Source organism: Setaria viridis, chromosome 4 (genome assembly GCF_005286985.2).
Source record: "Setaria viridis chromosome 4, Setaria_viridis_v4.0, whole genome shotgun sequence".
NCBI classification, from domain to species: domain Eukaryota; kingdom Viridiplantae; phylum Streptophyta; class Magnoliopsida; order Poales; family Poaceae; genus Setaria; species Setaria viridis.
Genome location: NC_048266.2, coordinates 12063033 through 12088914, shown reverse-complemented (window position 1 = coordinate 12088914; position 25882 = coordinate 12063033). Strand labels below are relative to the sequence as shown.

The following is a 25882-nucleotide window of genomic DNA, read 5'->3' as shown; positions in this document are numbered from 1 at the left end:
AGAGCTTCCAAAGTTTAGCTAGTTTGGCTCTTTTTGTACTCCACATGTCCCTCAAGAGCAGATTCAATATGACTTTGCTTATACTTTTTTCCACCTTCTTCTTGCCTTGAATCTTTATTTGATGAGGCAGATCGAGCTTCATTATTTTCATTACGTGCACTCGAGGTCTCTTGGACATCAAAATTGGAGGCAAAGGGATTTGTACCATAGAGACTGAGATCATTATGAAAGCTTTGTTCAGAATTACTTCTTTCAACAGGAGTTGGAGTAGGGAGAGCAGGAGCTGGAGGAGGAAGATCAGGAGTAGGTGCAGGAGTAGGAGCAGAAGCTGCAGGTGCAGATGACATAAAGTTTAGGTTGCTTGTAGCAACACTTCCTATTCATAGATATAATTGGAATTCAGATTAGATGAGTTTCAAAGAACCAATAAATTGTTTAATGTTGAAAGTAACAAATTAAGATATACAAGTGAGAGAGCTTCACCTTCATATAGTGATTCCAATTGGTATGGGTGATTCTATTGAATGTAACAGAAAAGAATAATTAGTTAACAATAATAACTTAGCTAGTTTTTAGCATATTTTATATAGAGTTCAAATACCTTACCGCAATTAGCTTCTCCCGTACTTTTGGTTCCATTAGTATCATACACAAAGATTCATTCCAACCATTACCACTATCTCTTTTAGCATCTCTTAATGCTTTGTAATTAGCTTTGAGCTCCTTCTCCTGCACCTACTTCTTTGTGAAATGAGCTACGGGAAACTTCTCATTGAACTTGCTGGTGATAATCCTCCAGCCCTCTGATACCCAACCATTTTGACCTTTATATTTGGGGTTATCTTTGTAGTCATGCAATATTTCAACAAGATTCGGAGTTCCAAGCAGCTCTATCAGCTTCTCCTACCATGGCTGCATTTCCCAAAACATGTTAAGATGAAGTACAAAGAAACATAAGTAAGATCAAGGTGTCTCAAAAAAAGAAATTCAAGTATAAAGATAACAATTGCATTAAAAAGTACTTATTACAATAATGTTTGCAGTAGAAAGTTCCAAAAATTACATAAGTAAATCATACACAAACTGGAGGAACCATACTCCTCTAAAAGATATTATTCTAAAGTAATTATTATTATTATTATAAGCAGCCCACATTTGGTGTGCGATATGATCTCTAAGAGTACTGCCATCATTTGGCTCCCCCTCACTTGGATAGTTGTTGTCCCCTTCCGGCACATCAACATATTGATCTGTTAGCATATAGTTTGGTTGGTCATCCAGCCACACCTCTTGATCATTTTACCCTCTAATTATATTGTGAAATGCAACTGTTGCAGCTGCAATCTTGATTTGATTTTCTATGGGATGAAAAATGCCTACTTTCAGAATCGGGAACCTCTTCTTTAGAACACCAATGGCCCTTTCTGTATGGTTGCAAAGCAATGCATGGCGATGGTTGAACAGTTTTTTAGTTTGCATAACCACTTTGAGACGAACGATGCCTTCTAAACTCACTAGGATGGTACCGAACTCCTCGATACGGGGCAATAAAGGATGATGTATTTGCGTACCCACCATCTACAAGATAGAACTTCCCCTCTGGCACAATAAATCCTTTGCTAACAACAAATCTAAGGACTCATGCATATGATGTTAACCCTTCCCATCCGCATGAAATGAATGTGAAGTTAAGATCGAAGTTGTAGGCTAATATAACATTATGTGATAGGGTTCCTTTCCTATTGGAGGGGCCTTGTCTTATGTGATGGTGATTAGTATATGAGTCCCATCGATTGCACCAATGTCATTCTGTATAGAAGGAAAGAAATTAAGGACTTGGCATGCAAGGAAATAGGGAGGGGCCTTCTCTTCTGTGATGGTGATTGATATATGAGTGCCATTGATTGCACCAATGCCATTCTGCACAGAAGGAAAGAAATTAAGAACTTGGTACGCAAGGAAAGAAAAGATTGGGGAAAGGATTATTCCCACCTAAAACAAGGGCATAAAATGATGATCTATTGTGATTCTGATATGAGTTTGGAATAAACTTGGAAGTCTCACAAATCGATGAGTCAAGGCAGAATTTTTTTTGCAAACTTCTATTATTTTCCGATGGATCGTCTCGCCACTGTGTTGAAAAGTTTTTTGTAGCCTTTGGTTGCTTGCATTGTGTGAGAGCATGAACATCCCAAGCTGCTCCTCAACAGCAACACCTCGTGTGTCAAGGAGCAAATTTTCTCTTCTAAGGAAATCCGCTGTGGCTTTAAATATTTCAAGCTCCATTTAGAACTCAACTTTACACCAACTCGGGTGCCCTTCAAGGATTTACTTAACCTTTTTGGCACCAGGAAGAGAAGATGTGTGCACATGTATTTTCTCTTCTGGTAGGTACGAGATTATGGCAGGAACAAGTACAAAAAATAGCTCATCATCCTCTTCCTCCTCCTCCAACAAGAACTGCCTAACTTGCTCCTCCAAGATCATATTATCTAGTGTATGTATATATAAATCATATTCTTAATTAGCACAATGAACTAAGCATTTATCAACAAGGGGTGGAAGAGGCGCACTTGGACGTGGATTCTTGGAGGAGGTCGCGCGAGAGCTGGGAGCCACGGCGGTAGCAGCTTCTGCAGGAGCAGGAGCAGGCGCCCCTCTCTCGCTTGCGCGAGCGAGACGCGTGACGGGGGAGACGAAAACACCAGGAGTGAGATGCGAGCTAGATGCCAGGAGCAACGGTGGTGATCGGCAGTGGCGGCGGATTCCTGCAGGAGCGGGCGGCACCACCTACCCCTACTCCATCTCCCTAGCGCCGGAGTAGAACCCTAGCCAAGAAAGGAAAGGGGATGAGAAGGGGACGATTCGGAGGAGATGGGGATCAGAGAAGGGTTGGAGGAGGCGCATCTGGACTGGATTCTTGGAGGAAGTCGCGAGGCGGCCGGCGGCAGCTTTTTACGGGAGTACGCGAGACGATAGCACGGGGAGATGTGGACGGGGAGAACTGCTTGATCTCCGTAGGTCGGTGCAATTCCTCGGGGAAATTGGGCTCGCTTGGGTTGAAGTCCCCATCCTAGCGGGCTGCCAAAGTCATCGGTTGGGAGCCCCGTGGAAACAATCGGCGTGGCATTCCTCCACGGGGAAAAGTTCAGGACCCCGTGGGGAATTGGGCTGCCAAACTAAAGTTTTTGCAAATAGACCCTTACCAAAACAGTTTCCACAAATAGATCCTGGACCTGGAGCACCTGTCCTGGAAACATACGGACGCGGGCACACGGCACAGCAGCCGCGCGACGGCAGCAGTGTGGGTCGGTCACGTCTTGAACTGGCGGGCTTACCGGCCCACGGGCCGCGGCCGATGCAGTTTTGATGGCGTGGGTTTATTCAGATGGGCCGATAAACTGCGGACGGACTTGGGCTTTGGCTGCGCAGCTGTGCCTTCTAGCAGATGTGTGGGCCGGCTTGGGTTCCCGTTCCATTTCGGCACAAGGAAGGAGGCTTTCCTCCCTTTTTTGGGCTGCACGAGGCGCATTCTGGGACAAAGATGAGAACGAGACGCAGCGGCGCGGCGTTGGGGCTCCTGCAGTCCTGATAGCTCCTCTGGTAGCATCAGGTTGGTCATGGCTTGGGGCGCTTTGCCGGAGCCGCCACTAAGCAGTGATGACCATTGCCGGCCGGTAATGCTTCCGATCATTACCGGCGGGCGATTCTGATCATGCCAGGCGGGACACGGCGGTGGGACTGCTTCCCTTTACGTGACACATCGAGATGCCACGGCCCACAAAGGCCCCCCCACCCCCGGACGCACGCGGCAGGCCACCTGTGGCTACCATACTATTTCATCTCCACGGCCGTCCTGATCACTCATGAGTCCCATGCATTCATAGCGTTTGTGCCTTGTGCTCTCCTAGCTTCTCGAAAATTCTAAACCATCAACACACAGAGAGAGGGAGAGATGGTTTGCCTCCCGAGAGTGTTTAAACAAAACTTAGGCATCCCTGGCTGCATTATCCACTTGATCTCACGGCCCCCCACGTGATTGACGGATTAATGCACGCCCAGGACCAGGAGGACGCAGGCAGCAGGCCGAATAAAGCGTGCCCGGGCCTCCTGTACGCCGGCCACACATCACATGCGCCCAACGGGCCATCATATCTGTCCTTGGATATTAGAAATTTACTCGCTGCCACGCGACGACAGCCGGCAACGAGACCAGTAGCACCACTGCACCACTCCCTTTTTTTTTTTACTGTTACACCAACTCCTCCTGCCACTCTTTTTCTTACTCCCGTTGCGCCACTAGCTAGCTCTCTTCACTCTCCAGTGCTCACTCGGGTCACTCCGCTGCGGACGCGAGATGCAGCAAGCGAAGGCGGCGGAGCAGCAGCGGCGCGGCGGCGGCGGCCACCTGCGGCAGCGGCTGCTGGGCATCGCGTCGGACCTGCCGGTGCACAAGCTCCAGCTCGCCGCCACCCCGGCCGCGGCGTCGCTGCTCCCGGCGCTCGCCGTCGCCGCGCTCCTCCTCCTCCTCGCCGCCGCGCGCCGCGCGCCGGCCTCGTCCTTCCTCGATGCCTACCGCTCCGGCGTCGCCATAGTCTCGACACCGTCGACACCCCCTCGGGGCGCCGCCGCCGCGGCCGCCGCGCGGGTGCCCCGCGGGTGCGACATCTTCCGGCCGGGCGAGTGGGTCCCCGACGACGACGCGCCCTACTACACTAACCTGACCTGCCCGCTCATCCAGGAGCACCAGAACTGCATGAAGTACGGGCGGCCCGACACCGGGTTCCTAAGGTGGCGGTGGCGGCCGGCGGGGTGCGAGCTCCCGCGGTTCGACGCGGCCGCGTTCCTCGACGCCGTCAGGGACACGTCCATGGCCTTCGTCGGGGACTCGCTCGCCAGGAACCACATGCAGTCGCTCATGTGCCTCCTGTCCAAGGTAGGAGTAGTCAATTATTACTACCGCAACGACCAAAACTACTCTGCATTATTGAATCTTGCAAGGAAACAATGGAGCATTATTTTCTTTTTACAACGATGATTTTATCTTGCAACAGTGATGGCCGATGTAGTAAAAATTTGTGCTCCGACTAATTTCGACGATTAATAATCGACCAGATCACCGAATAGGGATTCGATTATGATCTCTGCTGATGCCATTTGCTCGAATTGTTTGTTGGCAGGTGGCATACCCCAAGGACATCTCCAAGACGACGCACCCGGAGTTCAGGACGATGCACTACGAGTCCCACAACTTCACGGTGGCCATCTTCTGGTCGCCGTTCCTGGTCCGGGGCTACCAGCCGGACCCCCGGCGGCACATGTGGGACATCCACCTGGACGAGCCGGACGCCGCCTGGGCCTCCGGGATCGCGGGCTTCGACCGCGTCGTCCTCTCGGCGGCCAACTGGTTCACCCGCCCCGCCATGTTCTACGAGTCCGGCCGCGTGGTGGGCTGCCACTACTGCCTCGCCCCGGGCGTCCCGGACCTGACGCACAGGCACTCGCTGCGCATGGCGTTCCGGGCGGCGCTCCGGGTCCTCGTCGCGGGGTTCAACGGGACGGTGATCGTGCGGACACTGTCGCCGACGTCGCACTTCGAGGGCGGCGCGTGGGACCGCGGCGGCGACTGCCGGCGGACGCGGCCGCTTACGGCGGGGGAGGTGCGGATGGGCGGGCTGGACCTGGACTACCACACGGCGCAGGTGGAGGAGTTCGCCAGGGCCAAGGCGGAGGTGGAGGCGTCCGGCTCCGGCGGGAGGGGGCCGAGGCTGGTGCTGATGGACACGACGCCGGCGATGGTGCTCCGGCCGGACGGGCACCCGAGCCGGTACGGGCACTGGGCGCACGAGAACGTGACGCTGTACAACGACTGCGTCCACTGGTGCCTGCCGGGACCCATCGACGCCTGGAACGAGATGCTGCTCCAGATGCTCCTGCCGGATCATCCGTCCTGATTGATTTCACGCGGCATCACATCGCTGCTGCGGTCCGTGTGCTTCTTCTCCGTTCCTGATTGATCCAAACTAATTGAGGGGGCGTTTGGTTCTCTTTGCTTATTTTTAAGCAAGTGTCACATCAATGTTTAGCTACTAATTAGGAGTATTAAACGTAGGCTATTTACAAAACCCATTACATAAGTGGAGGCTAAACAGCGAGACGAACCTATTAAGCCTAATTAATCCATCATTAGCAAATGTTTACTGTAGCAACACATTGTCAAATCATGGACTAATAGGCTTAATAGATTCGTCTCGCCGTTTAGCCTCCACTTATGTAATGAATTTTGTAAATAGTCTACGTTTAATACTCCTAATTAGTATCTAAACATTCGATGTGATGGGTGCTTAAAAATAAGCAAACCAACCAAACCAGGCCTGAGCATCCAAAGAATAGATGCACATCCGTTCTTGACATAGAGAAGGATTAGCAAAGCCAAGCGTGTCCGATAAGTGATAACATATCCTACTTCACGACTTAAACTCTGAACTTGCTTAAAAATTCAGAAGTGATAATGCGCATAAGCGACAAACTGCTGGCTGACTCAAGTAAACGCAACGATGCATATCGCTTGTACGTTCTCCTGTGCACGCTCGCATTTCGCAGACTAATCCCCAGTGCAACAATTCCCCTGCGACCGAGGAAGAAGCACTGCAGCAGCAGCAGCGGCAGATGTTTCGTCCCTGTCTTCTCCTACTCGTCGCGGCTCATGCGCTTTCCAACCTGTACCCTGGTCTGCCCGAACCGGCACGTCTCATATCACCGGCCGCTTTCGTCCCACGCGCGGCGGGGCGGGGCCTGCGACACGAACCACTGAATCAGCCAGCGGCGAGGCGAGGTGGGTGCCGGACCCAGCCGCGCCCTCGACACCAGCGCCATCGTCCAGCCGCACCTGCTCCGTGACGAGGGGCAAGTCCGTGGCGTCGGGCTCTCAGTGAGTAGGGGGGTAATTGGTTTGTTGAATGGGACAAGCTTGGCTCCTACCTTGGAATCAGGCTCCCACTCGCATACAACAGTGTAATGTTTGGTTGCTCGATGCATTTGGCCTAGCCGAGATGAGATGATATTTGGTTGGTTGTACGGGAATGTTGCATAGGATAAAAAAAATTAACAAACGTCACTATGATATTTAATATGCGTAACTATTTTTTAGCCTTAATTCATCTTATTACTCCTTAATATTATTTAAAATATGTTAATATTATTTAAAATATGCTAATCCTGCATTAATAAAGTCATTAACTGATAAATTGCTCGCTGGAGCGAGCGTGGCCTGGGAGAAACAGCCACTGTCCTCGTTTTCACGGAGCCAGGTTGAGCTATGCATTTTACATCCAGAGGTAGGTCCGAGCAATAGTGCAGGCAACCAAAGATTCTGCATCCGGGAGCCCAGCCCGAGCAAAAGCAGGCAACCAATCGCAGCAAGCTCGCCACAAGGAAACCGACTCGCTCATCTGACTTCTTGAGGGCTACACGTGGTGTTCCGGGGGTGAGTGCGCGCGACTGGACCACAGGAGAGTTTGCGGCGGCGGAGAGGACGGAGAGGGTCGGCGTTGGGAAGGTGAGGGTGATGCTGACGGACACGACGGAGCCACGGAGGCGATGAGCCGATGATACTGCGCGCGGTCGCGCACCCGAGCAAGTACATGGGCTGGAAGCCGGAGAAGTACTTCAGTTCACCGTGTACGGTGTACCACGACTCGTCCACGACTACGTGCACTGCTGGTGCCTGCGGCCTGCCCGGAGCGATTGGAACGGCCTGCTCCTCGTCCTCCATATGTGATGTTAACGTCTAAATCGAATGATTGATAACAACTTCAGTCGTGCGTGAAAGTGTACTGCAAACACAACGATGCCATGGTGATTATGTTTTGTTCTGCTTCTTCTGCTGTAGTTGCTCACAGAAAAAACAGAGGATCAGTTGCTTGCGTCTATATGGGCCTAGATTGAGCCTATAAGAGCAATAATTTTGAGATGGCCCAGGTATTTATCTTCCACATAAAGCCCAAAGTCATCTTCAGGAAGCACATTGGTAGGCCCAATCATGCCAATACAAGGATTTGAACGTACTTTTCATAACACGTGAGCAGGGCCTAGATATTGCTCAACACAAAGCTAGAGAGCTGAGAGCGAGGGTGATGTGCACTTTGAAGGAAAGAGTGTAAGGTTTGATTGCGTTCTTTTAGTTTCCTTTTGAACCAGCAATAACTAATTAGAAGACGCATTCAATTGAGGAAGCAACATCGGCCAATAGAGATACACTATACATATCTCTAGTCGTCTTTTTCTCCCTGTGACCGACACTTCTTCGTTCCGATCCCATCCCATATGTAGGCTGTCCTCCACCTCCTTCTCTGTCCTGCCCGACATCAATTATACCTTATGACCTGAGTCACCGCTCTCCACCCCCTCCCATTTTCCTCCTTCCTCCATTCCTCTTTTTTCCCCTCAACTTGAACGTGATGACACAACTGCTTCTCGTCACCCAACGTCGCGCTCTTCTACCTACACCTCCTAGTACGGCTCCAGCAGCACCATGTCCGCTGGAGGCGCGCTTATAACCACCTTCATGCTAACCACTTCACTCCCACTACTGACGAGCACCGCACAACCGCACCATCTCTCACCATAGCGGCACCATAGCGGTAGGTGGCGACCCTGCCGCCTCACCATCATGCCTGTCGCCAACCACCATCACCAAGCCTACAAGCTTCCCAAGTCCTGACAATCTTCTAGAGCCGGAGTCCCCAAATTACCCCTCTTTAGAAACTCCAAACTTAAATTCTAAAATCTTGCTGAAGGTACCGAGCTCGCTGGAGAAGATGAAGATATCCTTGTTTATAAATGTATGGAAATTGACAGATTTTGTCATTTGATTTCTTTAAGAGATTTATAACATTTCTCTAAATTGAATATAGGGGTGGAGGGAGCATGCCCCCCCCACCCCACCCACCCACCCACAGGCGTTGTTATTCTTTCAAAGCACCCCTTAATGACCTAGCTATTACAATGATAATCCAAAAACACATATAAATGTATATGTCCCTATGCCATCTTCATTCACGTCCTGGCTTCGCCGGTGACTATATCCATATGCAAACCAATGGTGTTGGGTGAGGGGCTTTACTTGCGCTTGTATTTTGGGTGAGGGAACTGAAACCTAGAAATTCCTATTCCTATACATTTGTTGGACCGATTCCTACCTGTCACCTTTAAAGTTCGTGCTAGGAGGACCTACTAGGTAGTAGGGACATGGTCATTTACATCAAAACGTCGTATAGAGTGGAATCTCAAAATCTAAGTGATCTACGAGCTAGGTGTGACATTTGCAATTTTCTTTTATATATCTACTAAGATGTTAACAAATCTTCTTTTTGTTTCTGTAACCTTTGCGATGGAAAATAAGGATTACAAACCTCCAGTGAGGAATATGAAGAATTCTTATACGTTCATTGACTCAAGTATGCAAAATGCATGGCTCGTTTATCCTGAACCTCTGCAGCTGTGTGCTGGTGTTTGGGCTTCCTTTAATCAAAAAGTGAAGGAAAAAAGTGCGTTGTATCCAGGATCGCGATAGGAAATTTCTTTGGAATCCCTCGTTCGACAACAGAATAACATAGCATTGGAGCAGATCCAGAAAGGAGGAAACCATGCCATTAATTGTCAACCGGCTGGTGAAGTCAAGTTCTACCATTACCGGAGCCAAACGGAGAGCTACCGCTAGGCATGTTTACAGGTAGCCAGTGTGGCAGTGTCAATGGTCTCAAATAACACCACCTGTTTAGCACTTGGGACCTTTTTTTGCTTTACACCCATTCTCCTCAGAACCCAGGAAGGCCCTAAGATCTAACAGCTGGATCTCATAACCGCACGCGTGTAATCCACCATTACAGGTGGTGTTCGTCGCTGCTAATTACGTATACCAGTGTGGAACGTTAATTTGTCTCTGCCATTTTCGGTATCAATAGATTCGGACTCCAGATCCCGATCAGATCACTCCTGAACGTTCATGAAACAGTAAGGAGGAAAAGATCTATATATGCGCGCGCGCGCACACACCACTCATGAACAATGAAGAATATTTACCTGCTGAATTATATTGTTGATCTGTTGTTGCTTGGTATTCTTGGAATCGTATGCCAGAATGAAGTTTCACGAGATCAAGCTTCCATACACCATCCATTGTGCCATTCCCGCCGCCCTCCTTGCGACGTGCCTTGTGATCCTCGCCGTCGTGATCCTGCAAGACGACAGCGAGCCGCTGCTGCCCTCGTTGGTGGCCGATGGCGATAGCGGCAGCGCCAACCTGTCGTGCAACATCTTCAAGGGCGAGTGGGTGCCGGACCCAGGTGCGCCGTGCTACACCGCCGAGACCTGCCCCGTGATCCACGGCCACTACGACTGCCTGCGGTACGGCAGGCCAGACCTCGGGTTCATCCGGTGGCGGTGGCGCCCCGCCGGGTGCGAGCTGCCCCACCTCGACCCGGCGCGGTTCCTGCGCGCGGCGAGAGGCCGGTCCATGGCGTTCGTCGGCGACTCGCTCGCCAGGAACCAGATGCACTCGCTGGTGTGCCTCCTGGCGCGCGCCGAGACGCCGTCGCCGTGGACGAACGCCGCGGGGCACGCGTTCCGCTTCCGGCGGCACAGGTTCACGGTCGCGTCGTTCTGGTCGCCATTTCTCGTCCACGCCGCAGAGGCGGACCCCGACGGGCCGGCGCGGAGTGGGGCAGGCCTGTGGAGCCTCCACCTCGACGAGCCGGACGCCGGGTGGGCGGCGCGCGCCAGCGAGTTCGACTACGTGGTGGTTTCGGCGGGGAGCTGGTTCTTTCGCCCGTCCGTGTTCCACGAGCGCGGCCACCTCGTCGGCTGCAACGCCTGCCTGGCGCCCAACGTCACCGACCTCACGCTCCGGTACCCGCTGCGGAAGGCGTTCCGGACTGCGCTCCGGGCGGCGGCCGCCGCGGGCGCGCCGCCTGGGCGCCGCCGCGCCAGGACGGTGGTGGTGGGCACGGTCTCACCGTCGCACTACGAGAACGGGACGTGGAACGAGGACGGTGACTGCGCGCGGACGCGGCCGCTCGCGCGCGGCGAGTGGGAGGTGAACGCGGTGGAGAAGGAGATGCACGCGATACAGGTGGAGGAGTTCGCGGCGGCGAGGAGGGAGGCGAAGGGGAAGGGGGCGGCGAGGATGCTGCTGCTCGACGCGACGGAAGCGATGGCGCAGCGGCCGGATGCGCACCCGGGCAAGTACCGGCTGTGGCAGCCCGACAGGTTCAACGTGTCGCGTGACTGTCTGCACTGGTGCTTGCCTGGCGCCATGGACGCCTGCAACGACATGCTGCTCCACATGCTGTTACACTAGAGACAGGTCCAATTCAAACGAGTTACCATTCTTTTGATACTTGATTCCGATCCGGTACGTCCGCTTAGCAGTTGCGTACACGTACTATAATTCAAGCTGCAGCTGACGTACAATCACTTAGAATCCAAATTCCATATTCGATACTCTTAAGGGAAGTGTTAGCCTAAATGATATTCCCTCTATCACATTGTAGGTTGTTGTAGCATTTTGTAAATTTATAATTTTTATTATGTATCTAAATTGATATTCCCTCTATCACATTGTAGGTTGTTGTAGCATTTTGTAAATTTATAATTTTTATTATGTATCCATGTTAATATAGTGTATATCTAGATGAATTGCAAAAGTTATTAACGTAGGAATGCTAAAACAACCTATAATTCGGAACGGAGGAGTACATGTTAAACAATTAATCGCTATTTATTTGGATTAAACAAATATTTAAACAGGTGGAACTGCCATATTTTAAATAGGATAGACGGCTGATAAAAGGGACAAGTTAGCCACTATGTAGTTTACACTGCATGTAAACAAACAAAATGATCATGTAGGCCAACAATGATTTGGGGAGCCTGTGTTCAATTGAGTACCTCTTCCCATATCAAGCCTTCCCTTATGATTGCAACATCTTTATCCTTAGTGTTAGCAGAGGAAGCTCCTACCTATTTTTTATAATTTTTTATTCCAGACCCGTTTAATTCGCTCCCACGAGGAGTCAAACCCAAGCCTGCTAGTCAGGTGCTCTAACCACTAGGCTAGAGACCCTTTCGTAATGGTCTATTTTATGAAAAACACAGTTTTTGAATTCTCATTTTAGCCTAATAACCACCTTTAGATCTTTGTTTGGATAGTCCAATGTAAGGAATTGGTGCTCGTAGCCTAGGGGAGAGGAGGTGAATTAGGCAAACTTAAAAACTTTAGCCTATGGTTTTCACAATTTGCTCCAAAATATAAACTAGATCATGCTATCTAGATGTACAATCTATTGTTGAACTAGTGATTCTTCCCACCCAAAATAAGTTTTGCAACCTACAGCCAATCCTATCAAGATTCTACTCTAGTAAGTAAAACACTCAAGTTGCAAGTATGAAATATGGAAACATAAAGAAGTGGGTTAAGAAGGATGCAAACTCGGGAACGACGATTTATCTCGTGGTATCGGTAGTCAAATGCCACTCCTAGTCTACGTTGGAGCTCCACTGAGGATATGCTCCCGGTCACCAAGTCTCTCCCGATCAAGGTCTTGGACTCGCCACAAAGGCTCGTGCCAAGCCAGATGAGAAACTTGACACTAAGGCAAGGCTCACCACTCCCTCCCTTTCGGCCCCCTTGACGCCCTCTTGGCTACGGAGTTCTCCACCAAGGAAGGGGTCTCCTTGTCTCACGCACATGGTCGTCGACATCACTTCACACCAAGCCAGAGGGTTGAAGACTTGCCAGCGAGCCACCAAGGCTCTAAGGCGTCGGCACACCTTGTACAGCTGTGGTTCACTCCTTGAACCGATCACAAGGTAGCAACACCTTACACTCTCTCTTATCTAGGCCTATCCTAGCACTAATCACTCTTCTAAGCTTGTGCTAAGCCTTTGAATAATCACTTATGCACTTTTGGTGGCTTGGATGTGTTCTTGATGACTCTTGATCTCCAATGGATTCGTGCAAACTCCAGCAACTCCAAATGGGCGAGTGGAGGGGGTATAAATAGCCCAAGGTATCAAAGAGCCGTTGCTCCAACAGTAGTTAAAGTGTACAATCGGATGTTCCGATGGTATGCTTTTAGGTAGCATCGGAACATCCAGTGCTACTAGTCGTTGGCCTTCCCGTGACCAAAACAGTCACCAACGTATTACACCGATTCATCCGCTGGTACTGTAGGTTCCCATCATATCATCCAGTGTAGGAATTTCTTAGCCAACACCTCTTTGGAACTTGACAAAATAAATATGCTTCATCCGATGCCCCACCGACACATAGCATCGGATCATCCAGTGTGTACCAACTCTACCTAAACTAAACTTGGTTAAGTTGGAATAGGAGGCTTAGACACTAATCTAGTAAGTGAAAGGTCCTTTTGCCCTTAAAAGCTTAAGTTCGGGGTTAACTCAAAACTTGAAATTTTGTATAGAAACTTAAAGTTTTGCCAAATTAAAAGTTGTAGAGTTTTACATTTCTAACAACTTTCCTGATTAGCACTTTGCTGGTTTGGAGTGGAAGAGGTTCAAAAACTAGAATCAAAATCAGTAGCTTTTGAAACTCACTTCTAATACTCTAAGTGCTGAAAATAGTAAAATTCCTCAACTTTGCAGCCCTTTTTCTTAAAAATTTCTAATGTAAGCTCAAGTAAAATCTTATATAAAAGTTTTAGTGCTACAAGTCTTTGACAACTTTGATCTTTGGAGTTAGGCCAAAATCTGCACAAAAGCTTTTCATAAGTTAGGTCAAAGTCGACCAAAACAGTCAACCCAGCCAAAACTGCAAAAATATGCTGTCTGAGAACCATTCAAAGTATGTACCTTGGCAAGCAAGTTACTCACAAAACTTACACTAAACTTAAGAAAAACCCTTTATAAGAGTTTTAGTACCCAGTCTGTAAAACAACTTTATCAATAACACCTTGGCCTAATTCAAGCGGAAAACCATTCAAAATTTGGATCAAAAACAGCCAAAACCCTTGAAATCAACAAACTTGGAAATCTGCCTAAGTCTGGATGACCGGCGTTCTAGCAAACTTTGGAACCCCATAACTTCAAATCTGTTTTGATTTGTAAGTGAAACCTTTTATAGAGTTTGAACTTTGACTTAAGGGCTACAAATCTTAGAAAGGGAAAAATTAAAGTTTAGTTCAAAAATCTGGCTTAAGCTCATCCTAAACCTCGACCCTTTGGCCTGCCTCGCGAACGCCTCGATGCCAGAGCGCACCCATCACGTTCGCCCGTGCGCCGCTCGTCGCGTGGCTCTCGCTCACCGGCGAGCTCACCGACGGCCAACCAGCGGCCACGACAAGACGAATCGATGCCCCAGCTGCCCAATGCTCGCCCGCGAGCATCTTCCCCTGTGCAGCAGCATTGCCGTTGCCCAATGCTGCGCCGCGCCTCTGCCACTTCCCTCCGCCATGCCATGGCAGCCCGCTGGCCGGCTCCACCTCCCCAACCAACGCCGTGACGCGACGTGATGGAGCGCCCAGCCTTGCCAATCAACCTACTCGGCAGAACGGATCCGCACGCTTGCTATCTTTCTTGGCCAATAGCCGGGAGATCCTATCCCTAGAGCTCGCACCCCTCTGCCAATGGCGCTGCCGCCCAATCCCCTGTGCGGCAGCCGCTCCCCTCTCCCCTCCGACCACGCCAACACCACCCGTTGGCTCCGCCCTCGCCCTCCGCACCTCCCCGACCCTATAAAAGGGGTTAATGCGCCGCCTGCGCAGCTCCTCGCACTCGCCAAGCTCCGCCGCCCTTGTGTGCTAAGCGCCGCCGCACCACCCCTCCGTGGAGCCCCCTGCTCTGTGCCACCCCGCGCCTCTCCAACACCTCTACCCGCTTCGCCGGAACCATGCGCACCTCTTCGCATCGTCCGTTGCCGCGAAGAGCCCCTAGAGCGCCGGAATGCCGCCGGACTTCGCCGCAGCCCGAGCCTTCCTTCCCCACACCGTTCCACCCTCCACACGCCGTCTCCGCGCCCCCAACCGCCGCCAAAGCCCCCAAGTGAGCTAGCACACCTCCCCGGTTACTTCCCTCCCGCGATTAGGCCGGCCATCACCGGAATCAAAGCCGCATGCCGGCGTGACTCCATAGGGCCACGGGTGTGATTAGGAAAGCTTCGTAGGGGCCTAGTTGTTAGAGTTAAGGGCTTATCCGTGAGACTTTGAAAACCTTAAGGGCCCCGGTGTGAAACTATTCTGATTTTTGTGTTTTAAAAAGGCACATAAATGAAGGAACTTTGGAAATGCACTGAAAAATGTAGGAAGCTCAGAAAAATGTCAAATAAATTTTGTTGGACTTACTGAAGTACCTAGTTTTATGGAAAAATAACCTTGCCCATGTTACTATTAGAAATAATGCTCTATAGTTTTATCTCTTACTTAGGACTTTTAAATCTTGGTAAATCACAGAAAAATGTAAAAATGATAAATCTACTTCTAAAGTGTTTGTTTCTCTGAATAGAAGCTTGGAAAAATAGTTAGGAATCTGGTGTAGAACCTTGCATCACTGTTTTAACTTTATCTTGAAATCTAGGGTTGAATCTTTCTTTTTGCATAAGTTTTAATCTAGAGCAAAGAAAAATATGAAACCACTTGGAGTAGCTTAGTTTTGAGGTATAGTTTTTAGGAAAATTATGGTGCATTGAGTGTAACTTGGTGAGTTATGCCTTTTTGTTTGTAGAAAGATAAATAGAAGATAAATATGGGAAATAGTTGTCCTTGACCAAAAATCATGAATAATTCACCAAAGTTTCTATAACACACCTTCAACCCACTGCTAAAGTTTCACCCTTAGAATCACTGTAGATTTTGATATAAAAATGGTTAAGTACATGCTATCTTTGGGTAATAAAATAATTTTAACTATTTTTGTGCTAATCCAATGGATCCCAAATTTTTAGAGTAACTCAGTGATGACATGATTGAGATACTACTAAATTCTTAGTGTCATATGTTGTTTTTTCAATATGAAAACAAATTTTGGAAGATGAACCGGTTTAAATGAATAAAGAAAACGTTAAGTCCTAGTAAGCTTAAATGGTAATTTATGGAAAAGGTACAGAAAAATATTTAGAAACAAAATAACTTTCCAAATGAACCTTGAAAAACCCTAAAGTGATCCCCACCTTCCTTAGACCAACCCTAAAGTGATCCCCACCTTCCTTGTGAGGTCTAAGTTGCAAGAACCTTAAATGTGTACACAATCACCATACCCGGACATCCCTATTTTTTTACCCTGCACTTGTTTCGAATTACAAGTGGTATTTGACGTGTCTCATAAGACTAGCTGATGAACAGCTAAATCAAACACCCATGTGGCGTGTAAATTGTTATCTTATTATTACTAATTACATATGTTAATTCCTCATGAGACATGCTAAGAATAAAAATTCCGAAATATCAAAATTATTTACTCTAATCAACAGAGCCATTCATGTTTCCTAGAGAAGTACCCATCTCCACCCTTAAAATAGTCTAAAATAATTCTCAAAATCGATATCTAAACTACTTACTACTTGTAAACCATTATCTTACTTTTATTAACTAGTGGTTTCAAGTCCTCACTGGAGAGGAAGGTAAACAATTTTATTATTAGCAAGAAGCCTTGAAAAGAATCTAATATTTATGCCTCTGAAAACTCTTAGCCCATACAAGAGCACAAGTCGGAAGACTAACGCGTTCTAAAAACTGCTTATTATAGACGGCTCCCTCGGTGGAGACCCACACACCCATTATTTGTCCTAGCACCAATTATCTACACGAAGCTAAAACATAAAAGATGGAGCCTTTTCCTTTGTTTGCACATTGCTTTTATGCTGTGTGTCGCATCGATCTCAGCTCACCAGTTTTGTCTGTCTGCAAATCTGATGTTAGTATCTTATTGTTGTCAAGTGGCTTGTTAAAAATCACCAAAACATGACGTACATGAGCTGAAACGACGTCAGATCCATCCAATGTTGCTGACAAAAGTCGGTCGTCTCAACTTGCATAGTTGTGCAATAAGTAATTTAATTTTCCATCAGTTTTCTAACTACTCCATTAAGATATAGTATTCACACTGTCATATCGTAACAAGACAAAGTGGCAGTGAATTGTTGTAAATAAAAAAATGCATATTATCATTGCACCTTTGGAAAAAGGATTGAAATATGTCCCCTCCCTTCGGCCGTCAACCTATTAGCAAGCAACGAGCATGAAAATGAAACGCCATCCTCTTCCTAAAGAGGCATCGCTATAATTCAAATTGGATCTTTTGTGATGGCATTAACTATTAAATAAATTAGAAAAATATGTGAATTCATACTGAGTTGAGAACTCGAACTTAAGAGGACATGTTCCACGACAATAATCACAAAAAACATAACTTTTTTTGGAACACGGAAAACTTAACTAACTGGTGGTCTGGTGCTACAATCGGCTCAGTTTGCCGTGTTAGGTACTCCCTCTGTTTATTTTTTAAGGCGCACGTGCATACGAAGATTCAAACTTTATAATTTTTAATCAATAATTTAACTATCAACTTTTTTATAATGTAAAATTTATATTGTTGGATTTATAATCAAATAGACTCTACAATGCTCATAAGTTTATAACTATAATTAATGATATAATATAAGATAAATGAATGGTTAAAGTGTAATTTGGAAGACCGTGCCAAGTGATACGTACCATGCCTTATAAATAAAAAAAATGGAGGGAGTAATTATGATGGCAAATAAACAATTATCCAAAGAAAAAAAACTAGCTGCGCCATAAGTTTTCTTCCTTGTACCTATCAGGAACTCGCAGGTAGCATACAAAACTTAACTGTACCAGTGGCAGTGTCCTTATGATGTCAAATAAACAATTATCTCAAAGAAAAAACTAGCTGCGCTATATGTTTTCTTCCTTGTACCTATCAGTAACTCGCCGGTTGCATACAAAACCTATAATTCTACCGTGCTGCTGCTGCTGATGGTGTAAGGTCGTCTCCTCCACTTTGGTTTCTCCTAACACTTGGACACTATATCTTGGTGTCTCCATATCCCAAGCAAGAAAAATTCCACATCATCCATGAAGACTTGCAAGCCTAGCCTGCCAGGTGCCAGGGCAGCTCCTCCATAGCCTGTCGACAACATCACTGTAGACTAGCAGCATAGGATGACCAGCCCAACCGAGATCCTCTCCGTGGCGCTGCTCATCACGGGCGTCTCCCTGATGCTCGCCGTCCACATCCTCGTGGTCTTCTGGGCCCTGCGGCGGGGGCTCGGCTCCCGCGGCACGTCCCACACCGACGAGGAACGCGCGGCGGACGGCTGCGGCGGCAGAGGGGGACTGTCGGCCGGCGAGCTCGGCGCGCTGCCGTGCTACGACTTCAAGGCCGCCGCAGCCGACGGCGGCGGCGCCGGTACCGGGAGCGGGGACTGCGCGGTGTGCCTCGAGGCGTTCGAGCCCGGCGATCGGTGCCGGCGGCTGCCGCGATGCGAGCACAGCTTCCATGCCGAGTGCGTGGATTCGTGGCTGAGGAAGAGCAGCGCGTGCCCCGTGTGCCGCGCCGACGTGGTGGACCGGCCGCCGAAGGGCGAGGGCAAGGCGGCGGCGGCGGGAGAGGCCGGGGTGCCAGGGGCTCTGGAGATGGCGGAGCGGAGGAGCCCGGTCGCATGGGGGGTCGTCGCTGAAAGATAGCCAAAGGTATGGCCAGACCGCCGGAGCGGCGGAGCCTCAAGCCGGCTTACATAGGGGTGTTAGTATTGCATACACAAGATTTGTGTTGTTTTGTGCAAGCTTGTACATATATATAACCGTGCTATTTGGACTGTGAAATTCCATGATCCAAAAGAATAAGTTCATCCGTGAATTCATATTTCATTAGACAACGGTAAGCCTGGGTTTATAGGAACAATATAATGTTCGTAAATGCTGAGTATGCCAGCTTCATAGGAATATAACCATGATGCAAAATGCAAGAGTACCAAAGGTAACCAAAATACTAGACTTCCAGCAATACAAGGCGATTACCCTAGCTAGCAACAAAATACCGGCAAGTATAAAAGGTGTTCATAGTCCTGCCGTCCTGGTAATCTCTGTCCGTCTTCGTAAACTCCTCCAGCCACCTCTTCACTTTCAGCACTTGAACATTGAATTTTGTCTTATCGTTACTTGCACTCAGTACAGTAGAACACGCCTTTAATTTTCTGCAAGAACGAGAAAGAAATTGTACCACGTTTCAGCTGGCCGGATAGATTTCTTTATTTTCTAAATAGCCATCATATGTGACCTTAAAAGATGTGTAGTGCACTTATATCTGGGAAGACTGGATGCGGCAGTGTTAGATATAGGAGATGATGTGGATTTGCAGCAAGTTGTAGTTGCAAAGCCACCCACCCAACCCAAAGATGGAGCAAGCAAACCGGCGGCTCGGATGCTTGCCTGGCTCTGTCCTGGAAAGCGGTCTTCTGGTATTAGGGTATTATTGCTGCTGACGTGGACAAGGCTCGAGCAACCCTACCATGGGCCTCGTTCCCACTTCCCACCATACAGTTTTTTTTTCCACCTGCTTGCTTGCAGTGTCGTGGACATACTGCGGCTCTGCTTGCAGCTGGCCGCGTGGGCTTCTCGCAAGTCCGAACTGTTCATTCAGGTGGGCAATGCGACAAGCCAAGGGATATGGCGGCAAAAGAGGATGGAGATCCTCTGGTATAACTTTTCTCGGAGGGTCCGTTTGTTTCGATGGAATTGAATCTCATTCTAGGAATCTCATTCTAGCAATTAGATGTCCGTTTGTTTCGATGGAATTGAATCTCATTCTAGGAATCTCATTCTAGCAATTAGATTCAATAGGAATTAAATTACATAGAATTAGATTCATTTCAATTTTCTTGTTTGGATGTACAAAGAAACTAATTCCTAGAATTAGATTTCAAATATTGTTTGGTTGATTAGAGAGGAAACTACTTCTTTGGAAAATATAGGTTAAATCTGATAATACACGAACAATCTTTATGCAAGGACACCCATGAACAATCTTTATGCAAGGACACATCATACACGAGTTACGTACCTCCAGCTAGGAAAATACAGATAAAATACAAGATAATATTTTCAGACGAGCTACAGAAATAGTACATACAATACCACATATTATTACAAGTTCAATAGATATTATCCATCACTTGATATAGATGAACTAGTTAGATGAACTAGTTTCTTCACTTGTTGAGCTGTTTTAGAAGCCACCTCTTCCTCATCTTCTCTGGAAGCACCTCATTGAAGTGGTGGCAGATTGGCTCAAGCGACCATCCATATGAGCTACGAATCATCCTCATCTTAGTGCCATGACCCACTACAGGCAAAAAGATTGCTACCTTTTCTTCTACCGACACATTCTTGTTATCACACATACCACATCTCTCACGTAAGATGGCACATAGGTCATAGAATGATCTCTTAGTTAGGCGCAAACTATCATAGCAATAGACATTTGATCCTTGGTACAGATTTCTTAGCATTTGTTTGCGTGTAGCTACATCTCTCTCAGCCACTTCATCCGGATCAACGATATGTCTAGGTCTCTTACGCTGATACCAGTGCACAATCATGCTCATGATAGCAGAAACAAATAAAGCAGCCACTCTTTTTCTCTTTTTCCTACGCATCTCTCTCATTTGCTCCATGCTTGTATTAACCAAGTCTATGTTGTTGTCAGGCATCTAAAGCACATATGCAAAAGGAATATTTTAATTTATCATCAAAATGCTACACTATTTTGGATAATCAGAAGACAAAAAATAATCAGTAACTTCATGTGTTACACTATTTTGGATAATCAGTAACTTCATGTGTTAAAAAACAAGGATTTCAGATTCTCAGTTAACATATGTGTTAAAAAACCTTTTCCTACAGAGAAATGACTACTATTTTTCTCATTAATCCTGACACAGATTAATTATAAGCTAAAGATTTTGAAACTAATTATCCTGACACAGATTATTATAACCAAATATCATAAGCTAAAGATTTTGAAATTTCTTGAGGTCAGTTTCATCTGCTTCCTTAGGAAATTGTGTTGATGGACAAATCAATATCCTAATTCCTCCCAGACCTAGAACTAATAACCTGTGAACTCAGAACCTCACTCCTAGCTACAAAGGGGAAAAATGAATTGCAGAGGATGCCTTGTTGACTACTGAAACAATAGAAACGATAGAGATGGCTACAACGTAAAATGCATATCACGTCGTCCATAATTAAGGTGCATCCAGGAGAAATTTAACCCAGTAGTAAGCATTATATTGGCCCAAGGAACACTGTACCTACGGCCTGTCACTTAGGCTCACTGTCACTACGGCCTGAAAATAATGGGCGCTCAGACTCTGAAAATAAGAGCGCATATACTGATATACACCATGGGCGCTATACCAACTACTGTCACCACATTTGAGTCACCACATGCTTCCTTAGCACCAAAGCACATTTGAGTCACCACATGCTCCTCTAGAAAGTGAGAAGAAACGAAGAAAGGCAACGATCTGGTGAGTTAAGCCTGGACAGTCCATGCAATTCTAATGGGGTGAACTCCAAAGGTGATGAGTCTAACCAATCAGCATTTATATAACTGAATCTTCATGCATACGAATATGAACAGGACGTCGTATTCCACAGAAGGCATGCAGGAGCAATATGATGCAACGAGGAAATATCAAACATGAGAATCAAAATGTACCGACTATCATATTTGACAACCATCAGATTTTGGAGGTGACATTTCAAAAGGACCAAAAACTATGATTTTTCAACTAAGGATCCACTCGCTAATCTTTAAACTTACAATGTATCAATGCCTCAGCATATCAGTTCCTTGCACCCTTCTTGAAGCCGCCCAGCAACGCCTTAACCAGTAGCTAACAAAAGAGAAAAGAATCTGAGACAGTAAATAAAATTTATATGGGTCAAGCTATGCGGTCTAAGTGTCAAACAGTCCAGGTCTCCAGGAAATCATGGGAATAACAGAATATGCTACCTACTGTAAGATTCTCTATGCTAACATACAAGTCATAATTACTTGGACTGGTAAGCATCTATATCAATAGTTTATGCTAATATAGAGCAATGGTTCCTTGAATCATTAGCATATACTGATAATATTAACATCTGTGATTACACATTGATGCTAGGAGAAAGAAAGTTGAGCCATAAATACAGTCCTGCATTACACACCAATGAATGCATAAGGAGTGTATTATTCACAGCCACATAATGACCGAAAGCCACATAAGATTTGCAGTACTGGGAGATGGTGCTATGTTTAACTAGTGCCCAGTAGCTGAATAGCTAGGATCTTCATGGCTTACATTGATCATACATCTAATTATTCACTGAACACAATAAAGGCTAACTATCTGGTAGAAAATAGTCAGAAAATAGCTATGTCTCTTGCAGTTAGCGAAATGCTATGGATAAGAAATACATTAGTGTGAAAAAAGTTTCACCAACAGGAAAATAGTCAAGAGTGAGCTGAGGACTATACTTGCTATCTCACATAGTCAGCATCGTGAGAAGTTGTTCTAGGGAAGAACTTGTTGGACGTCGTCAGTCCCACAACTCCCTCCTCGCTTGCTACGACCAGTAAATGAAAAAACAAACCACAAAAGAAAATGAATTAGCTGGTATTTCCTACTGAAGTTGTGCGGAATAGAAAAAAGATAGCTATACATTCTTAAGTATACAGAAGAATAAAGGACCATCATTTTCTTTAAGATGCACACAGAGATTAATCTAGAACTGATGATAGATACTGAGGGAAGCATACTTTCATGCAAATATTATGCAAGGTATCTACTAATATTATTTATATGTTTAGCTGACACACTCGCAGTATGCACATATCTACGAATAACATCCAAGGTAATACAGCTCAATTGATCAGCAATTTAATGTACTAGCTAAACCATTTGACATGTTGATTAGAAAAGAAAACAGTAGTCAGTGTTGATTGAAAGAAATAGTATGTAGTCAGCAGTATAGCAACACTAAAGATAACCTCAAGGCTTGGACAGATAACCTCTAGGAAATAGATAAATATCCCTGTAAGCTGAGATGAATTTGATCCAAAACTAAAGATCTGACAGATAACCTCAAGGCTTGGACAGGGGTTCCATTTCACTGACAAGGGTACAACAACAAGTATTTGAAGGGTACATTAATATGAACTTAGCAAATACAAGACACTATGACAAAGAAATATCTAGACGTGAAGTTACATATGTATTTTCACTCAAAATCAGTAGGTAAACCAGATCAAAGCACTGAGTAGGTAAACCAGATCAAATCTGTACACTACTGAAGTTGATTGCACTGAGTAGCTATGCATAAGCACTGTCAAATGCAGCACGAGATGATTAAAACCTAAATTACCTCAAATCCACAACAAATTACCTCAAATTAGAGGACGCAACAACCAGATCAAACCACAAATAGTAAGAGCAAAGTGCAATCAGGGAGGAGATGCACGAACCCTAGAGACGAAGTGCAATCAGGGACGGTGGCGAGGTAGACGGGGGCGTCGAAGGAGGGGTGGCGGAGGAGGTAGACGTCGCCTTCTTCGTGGAGGAGGGGGCGACGGAGGAGGAAGATGGGGAGGCGGAGGAGCGGCTGGCAGCGCCGAGTGAGCGGATCTGAACGGCGGCGAGCTTTCAGTCGGGGAAGGGAAGACGAAGGAGGTGCAGCGCGGCGGAGGAGGGGGCGCTGGAGGAGGCGGCACCGGGGGAGGGCGTCGGAGGAGGCTGCGGAGGAGTGGGCGCCGGGGGAGGGCACCAGAGGAGGGGGCGCGGCGTCGGGATGAAGGGGAGTCGGGAAAGGGAGGCGGCACGGCGTCGGGGAAGGGAGGCGTGTTGGGATGGAATCGATTTCTTCGTTTTAGATCCGGAATGTGTCGCAGGTAAGGAAATCAGCTCGTGGAAATTGCTGGAAAGACGATTTCCAATTCCATGCGGAGCCAAACAGGTCGGTCTAGGAAAACAATTCCAATTCAGCCCAATTCCTGCTAAACAAACGGGCCCTGACGGTAATGTTTCGGAATCTTTAAAAAATATGCTCGACGTATGTTGCAATCGTCAATTATCGGTTTTGTAATTACTATTTCTAATTGTATGAAATATAGTGTTCATGTTGCGGTAGGAATTTTCTATCCCAAGTCGAACGACGTAGTTATTTTTTCGTATATTTTGCAATGTTACAACTATATATTTTCTATGTTACAAATATTTTATTTTTATGTTGTAACGGAATGTCGGATAGGAAAATTCCTATCGAATACCCGGACGCTAGCAATGCCGTTCCTTTCTACGACATAGCCTTCCTGATAGAAAATGACGATTCCTACAGGCCCGGTAGATGTGGGTCTCACCTTTCGGTGATCACGACACCCCCTACATGAACCGCTTCCATCAGCAAATTAAGTAAAGCTAGAGGATGGGGAACAAATCATCTGCTATATAACTGCAGACAGCTGAGTTATACTGTCGTGTGGGCCTCCTGGCGATCAGACCCACACGGCAGTGGTTAAGTTTCATCCGAGGTTGGGGCCGGATCCACGTACAGCTCGGCAACGGCAACGGCTCCTCCGGCTTCCTAGCCATTTGCTGGTTTGTTACGAAAAAGGGTTAGGGTTTATCATGTGAGAAATGGTCGGCGCGAGATAAGAGTAGTGTGAGGTAAGCAGTCATGCACAAGGTTTTTCATCACCAAATAAGTTCCACCTGCAGTGGCTGAAGAAGAGCCCTTTAGAATTTTGATGGCATTGTGGCAGAGGATCGGAGTCAGGACACCAAGTGAGTTGATAAAAGACCCCCATCTCCAGCAGCCCCGATCCCACCGTAGCCAATCCATTCGTTTTGCTACTGCACATCCCTTCACCTTTGTCCATGTACAAGGAACGTCATTCGATGCACCGTCCACTGCATATCTGATCATCGCCTTTGGGACGCATCCCGAATCCAAAACTCATCTTCCTTCAGGTTGAGGCTAGGGGCCATATAGTCAAGGGTCGCTTGAAAATCACAAATTTGGAGGTATGGTACAATTTGTTTCATTTTAGAGCGATCATTGCAATTCGTTGTACAGCCCTAGCCAACAATCTGGGACACACCTCAAATCCAAAATCCCTCTTCCTTTCATATTTGAAGTGGAGATGTGTGCATGGAAATTGTAAGTTAGGATGTTGGTATGATTCGTTTCTTCTTCGCATGTTTAACATGTGTGTGTGTTGGTCGTTGGTGTCGCACCAAGGACAATCACCATCGTCGTGGTCCAGGTCCTTAAGAGAGCTAGACACCTTCAATTATAGATAGATGTACACAAGGGGTTTGGAAAATAAAATGGTTGCGGAAATAAAATGCTGCTCGCACCGGCGGTAAGTCTACTCACACTGCATGCAGCTAGTGGGTGGTAAGTGAATATCTGAACATTCGCTGCCATACATGGCAAAGCAACAATCACACACGTAATTTTGGCCAATAGACCTTGATTAATGTACACAATCTAGATGCATGCTCGTTCGGTTTTTATGGTGCTACTACATGGTTAGCACCGATAGAGATTCCATCACAGCGCATCAGTTCTAGCTTTAAAACGGCAAATACAATAGTACCAACGATCCCATTTGCCTTACATTAATTTGACGAGTACATTTAGGTGGTGTTTGGTTGGGCAAAATGTAACGTAATCGGATTACGGATGGTAATGAATCACGTTACAGTTGTTTGTTTTCACCCATCCATAATCGGTTAACGTTGTAATCAAATTCTCATGCTATACGAGCCTCTTACCACCCCTTCCCTCCGTAATCA

The 25882-nt window shown here is 46.8% G+C and overlaps 3 protein-coding genes and 1 pseudogene across 3 annotated transcripts; 3 read left to right on the top strand and 1 right to left on the bottom strand.

Annotated features, from left to right (window-relative positions):
• Positions 1-1059: 1059 nt before the first annotated feature.
• LOC117853436 (uncharacterized) lies at positions 1060-2487 on the bottom strand (annotated as a pseudogene).
• Positions 2488-4201: 1714 nt separating this feature from the next.
• Positions 4202-6056, top strand: LOC117851604 (protein trichome birefringence-like 19). Its single transcript, XM_034733444.2, has 2 exons — positions 4202-4936; positions 5181-6056. Exons 1-2 carry the CDS (start codon positions 4358-4360, stop codon positions 5952-5954), a joined length of 1353 nt encoding a protein of 450 aa, XP_034589335.1. The 5' UTR covers positions 4202-4357; the 3' UTR covers positions 5955-6056.
• A 4085-nt stretch (positions 6057-10141) lies between these two features.
• On the top strand, positions 10142-11629 carry LOC117853820 (protein trichome birefringence-like 19). The gene has a single exon (XM_034736106.2). It carries the CDS (start codon positions 10142-10144, stop codon positions 11357-11359), a length of 1218 nt encoding a protein of 405 aa, XP_034591997.1. The 3' UTR covers positions 11360-11629.
• Positions 11630-17807: 6178 nt separating this feature from the next.
• On the top strand, positions 17808-18894 carry LOC117852081 (RING-H2 finger protein ATL14). The gene has a single exon (XM_034734009.2). The coding sequence runs from the start codon at positions 18198-18200 to the stop codon at positions 18720-18722; it is 525 nt and encodes a 174-aa protein (XP_034589900.1). The 5' UTR covers positions 17808-18197; the 3' UTR covers positions 18723-18894.
• Positions 18895-25882: the final 6988 nt, after the last annotated feature.